Here is a 14,418-nt window from a genome sequence, read left to right as displayed (position 1 = left end):
TTCACAATTGCAACCAGGTACCCTGAAGGTGCAGAGAGCTCTGCCAGCCAACACCTGCCAGACTCTTCTCTGGGAGGTTGACCTTGACAACTGACTGTGAAAACTCTCCATCATCGCCTTGAGGGTACCATCCGCAAATATGCCAGTGTGCTTTCCAAGCTCTCCGCTGGCAAGACGTAATTCTAATCTTTATTCCCCGTCTCTTCAGTTCATATGAGATGGGAGATTAATCTGAAGTGTTTATTGGCTTGAATTTCAAATGGTTATTTCATTTCTTAAATTTTTTTTATATTTACAAGTCGTGAGGGAAAACACAAACAGGATTTTTGCTGTAGCTTGCTCACCACTGTGTGTACTAAAATTTCATTGCCTTTTAAGTTTCAGATCTAAAAAAAGAGACTGCAAAGGCACATAGGAACAGAAGTAGGCTATTCAGTCCTTCACGCCTGTCCTGAAATTCAATTAGATCATGACTGACTGTATCTTGGTGGTTCCTTTATACCTTTACCTAACAAAAATCTATCAATCTCAGTTTTGAAATTTTCAATTGACCTCCAGCCTCAACACCTTTTTGGAGGAGAGTGTTTGAGATTTCCACTACCCTTTGTGTGAAGAATTGTTCATGACATTACCCCTAGTTCTAACTTACAAGTTATGTGCCCTTGTTTTGGACTCCCCCATCAGAGGAAATAGCTTCTCTATCCATCCTATCAAATCCTTTAATCATCTTAAATACATCACTTATATCACCTCTTAATCTTCTATACTCAAGGGAATACAAGCCTGGTCTATGCAACAAGAACAGAAAATGTTGGCAATACTCAGCAGCTCAGGCAGCATCTGTGGAAAGAAAAACAGAGCTAATGTTTTAGGTCTCTGTGACCTTTCATCAGGACTGGCAAAAGTTAGAAATGTAATAGGTTTTGAGCAAATGAAAGGCAGGGGTGGGGGGGTGGTGGTGAAGAAGAACAAAAGAGAAGGTCTGTGATAGGGTGGAGGGCAAAAGAGATTAAATGACAAAAGGTTTCACAGTGCCTAGTCTATGTAACCTGTCCAGATAATTTAACCCTTTTAGCCTCAGCATCATTCTGGTGGATCAAATAAATTATTCAAAGGATATCCAAGCATTTATCATTATGGGCTCCGTAGGTGCATATCACAGAGCCTCAAGGACTACATATAATGTTTAAATACACATCCCCATCAGGTGCGCACATCTAAAATTACTGTTTCCAACATACCTTGGTGTTCTGACCAATGATTTATCCACTAATAACAGTGTTTCCAACCTCCCGAACAATACAATTCTAATTGGACAAACTAGTGAATAAGAAATATATGTGCAACTAGACCACGAGCCAGATGTGATTACTACTGTTACACAGGAACAGTTACTGGCTTTAATCAAATGGGGACAGATTGTTTTTGCAAAAACTGGGACAATGTTAAAATTGTTGGAGGGTAATAAAAGACTATTAGAGTGTTTTATGAATGATTGGTTAGGCCTCAGCCAGAGTGCTTCCACTGGCAGGAGGGTCAGTAACCAGAGTACACAGATTTAAGATAATTGGCAAATGAACCAGCGGGGAGATGGAGGATTGTTTTTATGGAGTGAGTTATGATGAGTGGTGAGAAAGTGGTGGAAAACAGATTCAAAAGTAACTTCTAAAAGGAATTAGATATATACTCTTGAAAAGGTAACATTTTCAGGGTAAAGAGCATGGGCATGGGATTAATTGGATCGCTCTTTCAAAGAGCTGCACAGGCATGATGAGCTGAATGGCCTCCTTCAGTTTTGTACAGTTCTATAACTGAGTTGCCTGGCCCTTTAAGGGCCGGATTTCCAGAATTCTGGAGTTGCATGTTGGGCATCACTGATTTAAAAGATTTGGAACATACCGATTGCTAAGCGAGTTTACGATCCAAAGTGCCTTAATTCACTGTGTTCAGTCTTGTGATCTGTCACTTTTTAAATGGAATCTCTAAAAAAAAAAGCTGCATTATAAGTGACTAGAATTCAAAAGTACTTCAGTGGTCGTAAAGTGCTTTGGAATGTCCTGAGGTTGTGAAAGACGCTATATAAATGCCAAGTCTTTCTTCCTTTTTTATGTGGTCTGCCAGTTGCAATTTCAATTTTACATCTAATCCTGTAGTTATAACAATGGGCTGAATTTTATGTTGCTGTCACCGTAATTAGCGGCGGCCTTAAAAAATGGTGGCCCGCATGCACAGGCATTACTTCGCAAAGCCGCCGCAATATTAAATGTGACGGCTCATTTACATGACCGGGGTGCACTGCCCGCCCGCCCCCCACCCCCCGCCCCGATGACGTGGAAGGGATGGGCGTCCAGCACCATTACGCAGGCACAGATGCCATTTTTAAAGGGCTTCAAGCCCTACGGTAGAATTTAAATTTTAAAAGGGATATTTTTTGAAAAAAATAAAATTTACTGATCTAGACCCCTCTCCCAACCACCTCCCCCCAACAACCATACATTTAATTCCTTGCCTTCTCCCCCCACAAAATACTTGCCTTGTGTACCTGGCCTTCCCCCCACAAAGTTTATAAACTTTTACCTTCAATCTCTTCCCACCATCCCCTAGACCAATCAGGTTAGTTTGAACCCCCTTCCCCCTTTCCTGCACTAAAATACTTACCTGCTCCCCCCTCCCCACCATTGTCCCGTACAGGATCCCTGAACGGAGATCCGAAGGTATGGCAGTGCCGGCTGCCACCAATATGGCACCAGAACAGAAGACGGGAGTGGGTAAGTATTTAATTCGTTAATTTACCTAAATTAGCATATTTAAATGTTGGTTCTGTCACTGAATGGCGGGGGGTGGGTGGTGGTTGCGAGAGGCTGCCACGTGGCCTTGCCGCTGCCATCAATATCGGGTCAGGCTTTCCCGGTGTTGAGGCCCGTGGCAGACCTCTCCTGGATGCATTTTCCGGCCTCCCCTCGCCACAACCCCCGACATCTGGGGGCCTGTAAAGTCCAGCCCAATAAGAGGAGAATGGAGGGGTAACAACAACAACAACTTAGATTTATATAGCACCTTTAACAAAATAAAATGTCGCAAGGTGCTTCACAAGAGCATTATAAAACAAAATAAGAACGCTTATCGTGTCTGCTTCAAGTGGCAAGGTTGGGATTCAGAAATTACGATAGTTGGAGCTCCTAGGGGTGTGAGGCAGTGTAGGCTACTCCATGCATACAGCTTCAGAGCACTGTATCACCCAAGGCTGCCTGAAATCAGAAATCTTTGATTGTTTCTGCAGGGTTCAGCTGAAATGTCAGTTGAGTACTTTGGCACAAGATTCTAACAATGCACTTACTTGCTTTGTTCTTATTGGCAGGTTTGTCATGGGTCTTTCCCGCATCCAATTTGGCTTTTCCAAGTTGTTGCTCCAAGGTCACAGACCACCGGCGCTGCTCTAGAAGCTTCTGCTCAGCTTCCAAAACCTTGTCATTGCTATCTTCTAACCTAAAGTACAAATTGGTGATGTTGTCATCAGTAAATCAAACCCGGAATGAAATAATTATCATTCACTCGCTGAATCCCAATTTTAAAAACTCCTTGAAAATGTCAATCGTCTTCCACCGTAGAACAAAGTTAATTCGTGCCTTGATCTTACCTCTTTTGCAGGATGGTAACTAACTCCATTAGTTTGTCCCTTTCTACTTCTGCAGCTTGGTAAAAAGCCTTGTACTCTGTGCACTGTAACTGAAGAGCTTTTATATCAATTCCATTCACGCTGTGGAGAAAAGAAATCACATAAAAGGTCCACAGCCTCATTCAGTTTAAATTTATCTGCTACTTTGTGAGGTTTTGTATTCGGGGCTCATTTTTTGCTTTTGCCACCTAGCATCAGCATAAAGCACAGTGGGATCAGATACAGATCAAAGCTCCCTCTAATCTGTCCTGACAATATATCTAAACTTGATCTTTCCCTATAGTCCGGTGACATTCTCAATCCAGTTGTAGCTAGAGAATTACCTGCAATGGCTTCTCCTTCTGCTCCCACACTGTAAACTCTGGAGACCCCAAGGATCTATCCTTTGGCCCTTCCTTTTTCTCATCTATATGCTAGCCTTCAAGCGTCATCATCCAAAAACACAGCGGCAGGTTCCATATGTACACTGACAACACCTAGTTCTACCAAATCACCACCTCTCTTGACCCCTCCACTGTCTGATTTGTCACACTGCTTGTCCAACATTTAGTATTGTCCAACATCTAGTACTGTATGAGCAGAAATTACCTGCAACTAAATATTGGGAAGCCTGAATCTACAGTCTTTGGTCCTCAGGCCAAACTCTAACCCTCTCCCTGGCAATCATCTGAGGCTCAACCAGACCGTTTGTAACCTTGGTGCCATATTTGACCTCAAGAGGAGCTTTTGACAACATATCCACTCCATTACCAAGACCACCTACTTCCACCTCTGTAACATTGCCTGACTCTGCCGCTGCCTCAGCTCAACTGCTGCTGAAACCTTCATCCATGTCTTTGTTACCTCTAGACTTGACTAGTCTAATGCTCTCTTGGCCAGCCTCCCAGCTTCTACACTCAATAAACTTGAGCTCATCCAACACTCTGCTGTCTATAACCTAACTCACACCTAGTCTTGTTCACCCATCAGACATATGCTTGCTGACTTTTATTAGCTCCTGGTCCAGCAACGCCTCAATTAAAAATTCTCATCCTTGTTTTCAAATCCCTCCATGGCCTTGCCCTCCCTATCTCTGTAATCCCCAACAGCCCCACAGACCTCAGAGATATCTTCCCTCCTCCAATTCTGGCCTTTTGCACATCCTTGATTTTAACTGCTTCACCACTGGCAGCCGTGCCTTCAGCTGCGTGGGCCCGAGGCTCTGGAATACCCTCTCTAAACCTCTCCAGCTCTCTACTTCTCTCTCCACCTTTAAGGGGTCCTTTAAAATCTACCTCGTTGACCAAGACTTTGGTCATTTGTGCTAATACTGCCTTATGAGGCTGGGTGTCAAATTTTATTTGATAATTCTCCAGTGAAGCATACTGGGACATTTTACTACTTAAAGTGCTATGTAAATGCAAGTTGTTGTTGTTGCCAGCCATCCACATGGTCACTCAGCAAGACTGTCGATTCAGTCCAATTTGTACTGGATTATGGACAATTCAGCACTCAGCTTCATATTCACTAGGAACTACATTGAGACACATTTTGCCTGGGCTGCTTCCAGTTAGCAGACAGAGGAGACTTCCAGTCTATTAATCTGATCCCAGGTCCTTACAGTTAGAGGATTATGTTCCAATCAATGCATCAATCAGTCTCCCAAAAATGGATGAGCTTTCCCCTCCCAGTCGGGAATACTATAAACTAGTGGTTATGGTACTCAGTTGTAAAAACAAAAATCAATACTAAAAGGCTGTCACATTCCAGGGTAACTCAGAGCAGCCTTACCAGGGTCACCCACATCTCAAGAACATAAAAGAATCATATTGCAGGCTGAAACTCACCAAGAAAGGTTGCTGCAAACTGCATGTAATTGCTAATTTTGACAGCATAAATCTTTACCAGCATGATCACCATGTTCATGGAATCATAGAGCACAGAAGGAGTCCATTAGGCCCATTGTGGCTGAGTTGGTTTTTGAAGAGCTATCCAACTAGTCCCACTCCCCTGCCCTTTCCCATTGCTCTGCACCTGTTTCTTTTTCAAGTATATATCCAATTCTCTTTTGAATCTGCTTTCATCTCCCTTTCAGACAGTGCGTTCCAGATCATAACAATTTATTGCATCTATGATGACTGTCAGTTAGAAGTTAAAATCTAAAAGCTATGAAAAAGGATCTTTCAGCCTCATCTTTATGACACACTTTGACATTCCTCAATGATCTGGTAGCATACATTATCGGTGATGACACCATGCAGTGCACGAGATGGTTTGGTCAGCCTCTGAGACCACCACAGAGGTAAGAAAAAAAAAAGACTCACAAACATCCCAAAGCGCTTTACAACCAATTGAGTAATTTTGAAGGGTCACTGGATTAACCTAGAAACGTAGCTGCCAATTTGCACACAATAAGATCCCACAATCAGCAATGTGATAATGACCAGGAAATGTTTTTCTAGTCATGTTGGTTCAGGAATAAATATTAGTCAGGCCAACATGGAGAAGTACACTGCTCTGCTTCGAATTAGTGCCGTGGGATCTTTTATGGCCACCCAAGAGGGAAGACGGGGCTTCGGTTCAACGTCTCATCCGAAAGACTGACTGCATCTCCGACAGTGCAGCGCTCTCCCCATAATACATGGATCCAAGTCTCTGGAGCGTAAATTGACCCCATAGCTGTCTGACTCAGAGGTGGGAGGGCTGCCACTGAGGAACACCTGAGTGATACTTCACTGTTGGAATTCCAGGGTGAACTACCAGTACTAGGGACCATCACCTTTAATCTTGCAATGCCCCCACTGACAGTGACACTGTATGGCAGTCACACAGGGGAAAACAAGAAAAGTAAAAGTAAGATCAAATGGGTGACCTGACCCCAAGCTTCATACTCACTGCTAGGGGTGGTGGGGAAGGGGAAGAAAAAGAAAGAAATTCTAAGACTGCCAGGAATACATTATTTTTACCACTCTGCCAGCTGTGGCTTAATTGGTAGAATTCTGCCTCTGAGTCAGAAAATTCAAGCCCCACTCCAGAGAGTTGAGCCCAGGCTGGCACTTCACTTGTGCACAGAGATAGAAAATTCAGACCTGTATTCAAATCACAAAACACATGAAAGATGAACAAACCTGGCACATTTTCCTAAAGTATTCCCCGAAGGGGGTCGTGTTGCTGCTGATTCGATAAGGGTGTGGCCCATTTTGGACACCGACCTGTTGAGATCAAGAGAAGAAATGAACAACTTCTGGGTAAAGTGTGATTACCTCAATCTGTTATGTTTGCTGAAAAGCTCTGACACTTCCTGAGTTTTCAATTTTATCTCTTTCTCCCACGATGTCTCACTTTTTCAGTTAAGAGGAGCTGAAGTACAAATTTCACTACACCTGCAAACATTGCTGCTTCCACACTGGCCATCATTTGCTCTTGGCTGATTAGGACTGGCCTCCTGACTGATATATTTTCTCCTCCTCAATTGAAGCTCTTTTCCGCCATGTGGTACATGAGCTGACCACCCAAGGCCAAACATTCGTTGAATCTGACTATCAGTCAAGGCTACTATTTCATTCTGGAGCCTTTGACTGAGAGTCCAATTATTTACTGCATTTCGATTGGCAAGTATTTAAGGGCAGGAAACCACCCAGGTTGAAGAAAGGGTTACTGTAACCCTGATTCTCTGACCTGAGCTCCCAGCTGGGAACACTGGAACTTACTCTTTAGCATTTGATGACTGTGGTGGTGTTACCTGCACAAAGAAATAAAACAGATTTACAACTTACAGGTTTATAAAAGTGGAGTATAGCTGGAGTCCGGTTTCTGGGATGTGCCATCGAGTGGTGGGACATGTTCTATTGCATACTCCACCAAGTTCTTACTCTCAGGGAGACCAGATAACTCATCCTAGGGAGGGAAAAGCTGGCGAGCGAGTCAGCCATTTCTGTATACTGCTCTGCATTGTAAAGCCCTGCTTTATTTCTACACAGAAAACTCTCCTATAGTCCTTAAATTGCAACAGTGAAAAGTTACCATACCTAAAAAGCTCACACTAAACAAACATGTCCCAAAATGGAGCAACGAATTAAAAGTGAGATAAAGAGGAAAGATGGAATGTACAAATCTTGCAGTGAAAAAGGGAGAAGACGTGCACTGGGATACATATAAAAATTGGAGAAATGTGGTAAAAAAAAAGGTGATGAGAGAAGCATAGCAAGTCCTGGATAAGCAGAGCAGATGAAATTTCATACAAAAGTAAAAAAAATTCTTTCAATGCCACAGCTGTATAAAAATCAGCCAAAGATGAAGAAACTAAAAACGGTGCAAAACAGAACTGAAGCCAAGGATGAGCACAAAGGGGTAAATATTCAGAATGACTATTTCCTCCAAGTGTTCATAAGAGAAGACACGAGCAACATTCACTCCCCTAAACAAAAGTTTATGGCTTGTTATAAATTAGATGGAAGTCCAAGAGGAGGAAATGGGTTCTAACAAATAAATAAAGCAAATAAAAAGGAGGTGGCATTTTTTTAAATTATTTATTTTTATTTATTTAGAGATACAGCACTGAAACAGGCCCTTTGGCCCACTGAGTCTGTGCTGACCAACAACCACCCATTTATACTATCCCTACAGTAATCCCATATCCCCGATCACCACCCTACACTAGGGGCAAATTACAACAGCCAATTTACCTATTACCTGCTAGAGTGCTGAGAAAGACTAGGGAGGATATTTGTGAGGTACTGCTGTTTATTGCAAGGAAGACATTGGACACTGGGGAGACCTCAGGAGACTGGAAACAGACTACGTGACGTCAGTTTTCAAAAAGGGTTCCAGGATAGAAAAACGCAACAACAGAGCAATTAGTCTAACTTGCATTTCATGTAAAATAATGAAACTGATTATCAGCAGCAAACCTGAGCTTCAGCAAACGCATCTATCCAACAATTTTGTGAACAGCAGTCAGCAAACATCCTTACCTTCAGGAGCGGAGAGCAGTCGGACCTGTGTGGAAATGCCGAGAACTGGGAGCGGATAAATCGAGTGCGTGGCTTGGGGCCTTCACTTACCTTCAGGAGCAGAGAGCAGTCGGACCTGTTTGGAAACAACCAGAACCGGGAGCGGATAAATCCAGCGCGGGGCTCGGGGCCTTCACTTACCTTCAGGAGCAGAGAGCAGTCGGACCTGTTTGGAAACAACCAGAACCGGGAGCGGATAAATCCAGCGCGGGGCTCGGGGCCTTCACTTACCTTCAGGAGCGGAGAGCAGTCGGACCTGTGTGGAAACAACCAGAACCGGGTGCGGATAAATCCAGCACGGGGCTCAGGGCCTTCACTTACTTTCAGGAGCAGAGAGCAGTCGGACCTGTGTGGAAACAACCAGAACCGGGAGCGGATAAATCCAGCACGGGGCTCAGGGCCTTCACTTACTTTCAGGAGCGGACAGCAGTCGGACCTGTGTGGAAACAACCAGAACCGGGTGCGGATAAATCCAGCGCGGGGCTCGGTGCCTTCACTTACCTTCAGGAGCGGAGAGCAGTCGGACCTGTGTGGAAACAACCAGAACCGGGTGCGGATAAATCCAGCGCGGGGCTCGGGGCCTTCACTTACCTTGAGGAGCGGAGAGCAGTCGGACCTGTGTGGAAACAACCAGAACCGGGTGCGGATAAATCCAGCACGGGGCTCAGGGCCTTCACTTACTTTCAGGAGCAGAGAGCAGTCGGACCTGTGTGGAAACAACCAGAACCGGGAGCGGATAAATCCAGCACGGGGCTCAGGGCCTTCACTTACTTTCAGGAGCGGACAGCAGTCGGACCTCTTCAAGCGCGCCGGAGTTTTGAAAAACAAAAAGCCAACAGTGACATCACAGGAAAGCTGCAAGGTGATTGGTTGGTGAGTCACTGCTGTTAGGAAATAGCTGGGTAACTATCTAAGGTAAGAAACGTTCATAGTTTATTTCATATATAGTAAGTAGTGTTTTTTTTTTAGCGAGTTCTGTAGTAACGAGGACCAGGGAAGAAGGGCCCTCGTGCAACTGATATTATTTGACATTAAGATCTTCCAAAAGGTTAATTTAAAGGGTTAAGTCATGGCAGGAGAGCTCAAAGCAATGGTGTTCTCCACGTGCTCCATGTCGGAAGTCGGGAACATTTCCAGTGCCCGGGACCGGCATGTGTGCAGGAAGTGTCTCCAGCTCCAGGACTAGGCAGGCAGTTCAGGAATCTTCTGTGGCTATTCCCCTGCAAAACAGATATACTGCTTTGGATACTGTTGGGGGGAATGGCCTCTTAGGGGAAAGTAGCAACAGCCCAATTCGCTGCACCACGGTTGGCTCTGCTGCACAGGGGAGGAGTAAAAAGTGTAGGAATGCAATAGTTATAGGGGATTCAATTGTAAGGGGAATAGATAGGCATTTCTGTGGCCGCAAAAGAGACTCCAGGATGGTATGTTGCCTCCCTGGTGCTAGGGTCAAGAATGTCTCAGGACATTCAGGGATGGGAATTGAACATCCAGGGGTATTCAGTATTTAGGAAGGACAGACAAAAAGCAAAAGGCAGTAGAGTTGCATTGCTGGTTAAAGAGGAAATTAATGCAATAGTGAGGAAGGATATTAGCTCTGATGATGTGGAATCTGTATGGGTAGAGCTGAGAAACAATAAGGAGCAAAAAATGTTAGTGAGGGTTGTATATAGACCCCCAAACTGTAGTGATGATGTTGGGAATGGCATTAAACAGGAAATTAGAGACGCATGCAATAAAGAAACATCTGTAATTATGGGTGAATTTAATCTGCATATAGACTGGGCAAATCAAATTAGTCACAATACCGTACAGGAGGAATTCTTGGAGTGTATACGGGATGGTTTTCTGGACCAATATGTTGAGGAACCAACTAGAGAACAGGCCATCCTAGACTGGGTATTGTGTAATGAGAGAGGAATAATTGACAATCTGGTGGTGCAAGACCCCTTGGGGATGAGCGACCATAATATGATAGAATTCTTCATCAAGATGGAGAGTGACGTAGTTGATTCCGAGACTAGGGTCCCGAATCTTAGTAAAGGAAACTACAAAGGCATGAGGCGCGAGTTGGCTATGATGGATTGGGAAACGTTACTTAAAGGGATAACGATGAATAGGCAATGGCAAACATTTAAAGAGCGCATGGATGAACTGCAACAATTGTTTATCCCTGTCTGGCGCAAAAGTAAAACGGCAAAGGTAGCCAAATCATGGCTTACAAGGGAAATTAGAGACAGCATTAGATCCAAGGAAGAGGCATATAAATTTGTCAGGAAAAACAACAGACCTAAGGATTGGAAGCAGTTTAGAATTCAGCAAAGGAGGACCAAGAGATTGATTAAGAAGGGGAAAATAGAGTATGAGAGCAAGCTTACGGGGAACATAAAAATTGACTGTAAAAGTTTCTAAAGGTATGTGAAGAGAAAAAGATTGGTGAAGACAAATGTAGTTCCTTTACAGTCAGATACAGGGGAATTTAATTATTATGGGGAACAAAGAAATGGCTGACCAACTAAATGCGTACTTTGGTTCTGTCTTCACAAAGGAGGACACAAATAACATACCAGAAATGTTGGGGAACACAAGGCTTAGTGAGAGAAAGAGGAACTGAAGGAAATCAGTATTAGTAGAGAAATGGTGTTGGGGAAATTGATGGGATTGAAGGCCAATAAATCCCCAGGGCCTGATGGTATGCATCCCAGAGTACTTAAGGAAGTGGCCCTAGAAATAGTGGATGCATTGGTAGTCATCTTCCAAGATTCTAGAGACACTGGAACAGTTCCTACAGATTGGAGGGTAGCTAATGTAACCCCACTATTTAAAAAGGGAGGTAGAGAGAAAGCAGGCAATTAGAGACCAGTCAGCCTGACGTCGGTAGTGGGGAAAATTCTAGAGTCCGTTATCAAAGATTTTATAGCAGAGCACTTGGAGAACAGTGGTAGAATCGGACAGAGTCAGCATGGATCTACGAAAGGGAAATCATGCTTGACAAATCTACACTAGAATTCTTCGAGGATGTAACTAGTAGAGTTGATGAGGGGGAGCCAGTGGATGTGGTTTATTTGGACTTTCAGAAGGCTTTCGACAAAGTCCCACATAAGAGATTAGCGTGTAAAATTAAAGCGCATGGGATTGGGGTTAGTGTATTGCAATGGATAGAAAATTGGTTGGCAGACAGGAAACAAAGAGTAGGGATAAACGGGTCTTTTTTCGAATGGCAGGCAGTGACTAGTGGGGTACTGCAGGGATCGGTGTTAGGACCTCAGCTATTCACAATATATATTAATGATTTAGATGAGGGAACTAAATGTAATATCTCCAAATTTGCAGATGACACAAAACTGGGTGGGAGGGTGAGTTGTGAGGAGGATGCAGAGAGGCTTCAGGGTGATTTGGACAAGTTGAGTAAGTGGGCAAATGCATGGCAGATGCAGTATAATGTGGATAAATGTGAGGTTATCCACTTTGGTAGCAAAAACAGGAAGGCAGATTATTATCTGAATGGCTATAAACTGAGAGAGGGGAATATGCAGCGTGTGGGTGTTCTCATACACCAGTCGCTGAAAGTAAGCATGCAGGTGCAACAGGCGGTAAAAAAGGCAAATGGTATGTTGGCCTTCATAGCGAGAGGATTCGAGTACAGGAGCAGGGATGTCTTGCTGCAATTATACAGGGCCTTGGTGAAGCCACAACTGGAATATTGTGTGCAGTTTTGGTCCCCTTATCTGAGGAAGGATGTTCTTGCTATAGAGGGAGTGCAGCGAAGGTTTACCAGACTGATTCCTGGGATGGCGGGACTGACGTATGGGGAGAGATTGAGTCACTTAGGATTATATTTGCTGGAGTTAGAAGAGTGAGGGGGGATCTCATAGAAACCTATAAAATTCTAACAGGACTTGACAGGGTAGATGCAGGAAGGATGTTCCCAATGGTGGGGGAGTCCAGAACCAGGGGTCATAGTCTAAGGATACGGGGTAGACTTTCAGGACTGAAATGAGGAGAAATTTCTTCATCCAGAGAGTGGTGAAACTGTGGAATTCACTACCACAGAAAGCTGTTGAGGCCAAAACATTGTACGTTTCAAGAAGGAGTTGGATATAGCTCTTGGGTCTAAAGGGATCAATGGGTATGGGGCGAAAGCGGGAACAGGTTACTGAGTTGGATGATCAGCCATGATCATAATGAATGGCGGAGCAGGCTTGAAGGGCCGAATGGCCTACTCTTGCTCCTAGTTTCTATGTTTCCATGTTTAAAAGAGGAAGTTCCTGTCTTACCAACCTCCTTGACTTCTTTGAGGCAGTGACAACCTATGTGGATTGTGACAAGCCTGACGAAGTGGTGTACCTCGTCTTTCAAAAGGCTTCTCGCAAAGTTCCACATGAAAGGCTACTAGTTCTATGAGTTCAATTCAAGGCTGTGGGAATTCATGGTAATGCCCAGGTTTGGATAAGAAACTGGCTGAAGGATAGGAAACAATGAGTACTCAGTTGAGGAGTTATGCCAGCGTGAAATGTGTACAATTATCTAAAGTTTGTCTCCCTGCTGGTTTGGAAGCTATCCAACTCATAACACAACTGTGACCTTAGATTCTTCAGTTGCTTTGCCTCTTCTTTGAAAGCAAAGTTCGCAAACTGGAAAATGGCAGAGGCTGCATTTTTCTTATTCATTCATAGGATGTGGGTGTCGCTGACAGGGACAGCATTTATTACCCATCCCTACCTAATTGACCTTGAGAAGGTGCTTTCTTGACAATGGAGTGGCTCACTTGGCCATTTCAGAGGGTAGTTAAGAGTCAACAACATTGATATGTCATATTTTGTGGAGAACACCAAACTTTGCACGGTCTGGACTAGATGGCCTTTTCTCATTCCATAATTTCTTATTAGTCTTACCGAGCAGAAAGTGGCCTTCCTGAGAGTCCATTGCCAGCCGTCAGAGAATTCTGGGTTGAACGTCCACTGAAGTTGTCTAGCTGAGCCGAGGAAGGACGACATTCAGGGAAATTTACCACTGTGTGATCAGCTGAAAGTTTCTTCTCCTGGTGTTGCTGTATAATACAACATATAAATCTGATCATGATCATTTCACAGCAACAAGCAAGATGCAAACATTCAGTGCCAATCTGATGGTAGCAAGGAATGTTTCGTGCCACCAGCTTAGCCAGGCTGTTGGTTGAGGGAGATGTCAAACTCATCATTTCGTCTAACAATCTACTCTGGGTTGAAACTGCCGCAATGCTACTTTTGGTTGGCTAAGGGTAACCTAAGATTGCCTCTTGTCATATAAAAACTCCAGAACTTTTATTAGTGTGTAAGACAACCTAGAAAAGCCTCCCAAACAACGGAAGCACCCTTTGCCAATTTGCTGTCATCAGTAAATTACGATATTCTGTTCTCTGGATAATTTGTGTGAAAAGTAAATAAGAGCGACACCGCTACTGACTCCTGAGGAATACAACACACCAGTATTTCCAGTGAGCAACTTCCTTTAACCCTACTCTTTGCTTTCTGCTCCAATATCTCTCTTTTTAGGGTGCTCCATAAAACCTACCTCTTTGACCAAGCTTTTGGTCACCTGTTCTAATCTCTCCTTCTGTGCCTCTGTCTCAAATTTTGATCAACAATGATCTTGGGAAGTGCCTTAGAATGTTTTGCTATGTTAAATGAATATATAAATTTGAGTTCTTCTTGTTACAGTTGTTGCCACATTCCCATTAATTCTACCCATCAGTAAAGGGGATATGTGAAA

General features: G+C 43.8%; 1 protein-coding gene and 1 long non-coding RNA gene across 4 annotated transcripts in view; one reads left to right on the top strand and one right to left on the bottom strand.

Moving 5' to 3' along the window:
• The window catches only part of ccdc13 (coiled-coil domain containing 13), a 63,344-nt gene that overhangs the window by 15,842 nt on the left and 33,084 nt on the right, over window positions 1–14,418 (bottom strand). For all 3 annotated transcript variants that reach the window (XM_068015399.1, XM_068015408.1, XM_068015418.1), the window contains 4 exons: window positions 13,563–13,717; window positions 6,784–6,867; window positions 3,638–3,757; window positions 3,338–3,486 (listed from right to left, as the gene is read on the bottom strand). In XM_068015399.1, coding sequence (XP_067871500.1) covers window positions 3,338–3,486; window positions 3,638–3,757; window positions 6,784–6,867; window positions 13,563–13,717 — 508 coding nt within the window. The remainder of the gene's footprint in view (window positions 1–3,337; window positions 3,487–3,637; window positions 3,758–6,783; window positions 6,868–13,562; window positions 13,718–14,418) is intronic.
• Window positions 1–14,418, top strand: part of LOC137350643 (uncharacterized) — a 46,980-nt gene that overhangs the window by 990 nt on the left and 31,572 nt on the right. The window lies entirely within an intron of this gene.

The sequence above is a fragment of the Heterodontus francisci genome, chromosome 2 (assembly GCF_036365525.1).
Source record: "Heterodontus francisci isolate sHetFra1 chromosome 2, sHetFra1.hap1, whole genome shotgun sequence".
In the NCBI taxonomy this organism is placed as follows: Eukaryota; Metazoa; Chordata; class Chondrichthyes; order Heterodontiformes; family Heterodontidae; genus Heterodontus; species Heterodontus francisci.
The sequence above is the reverse complement of the archived record's forward strand: the minus strand, read 5'-3'. Positions and strand labels throughout refer to the sequence as shown.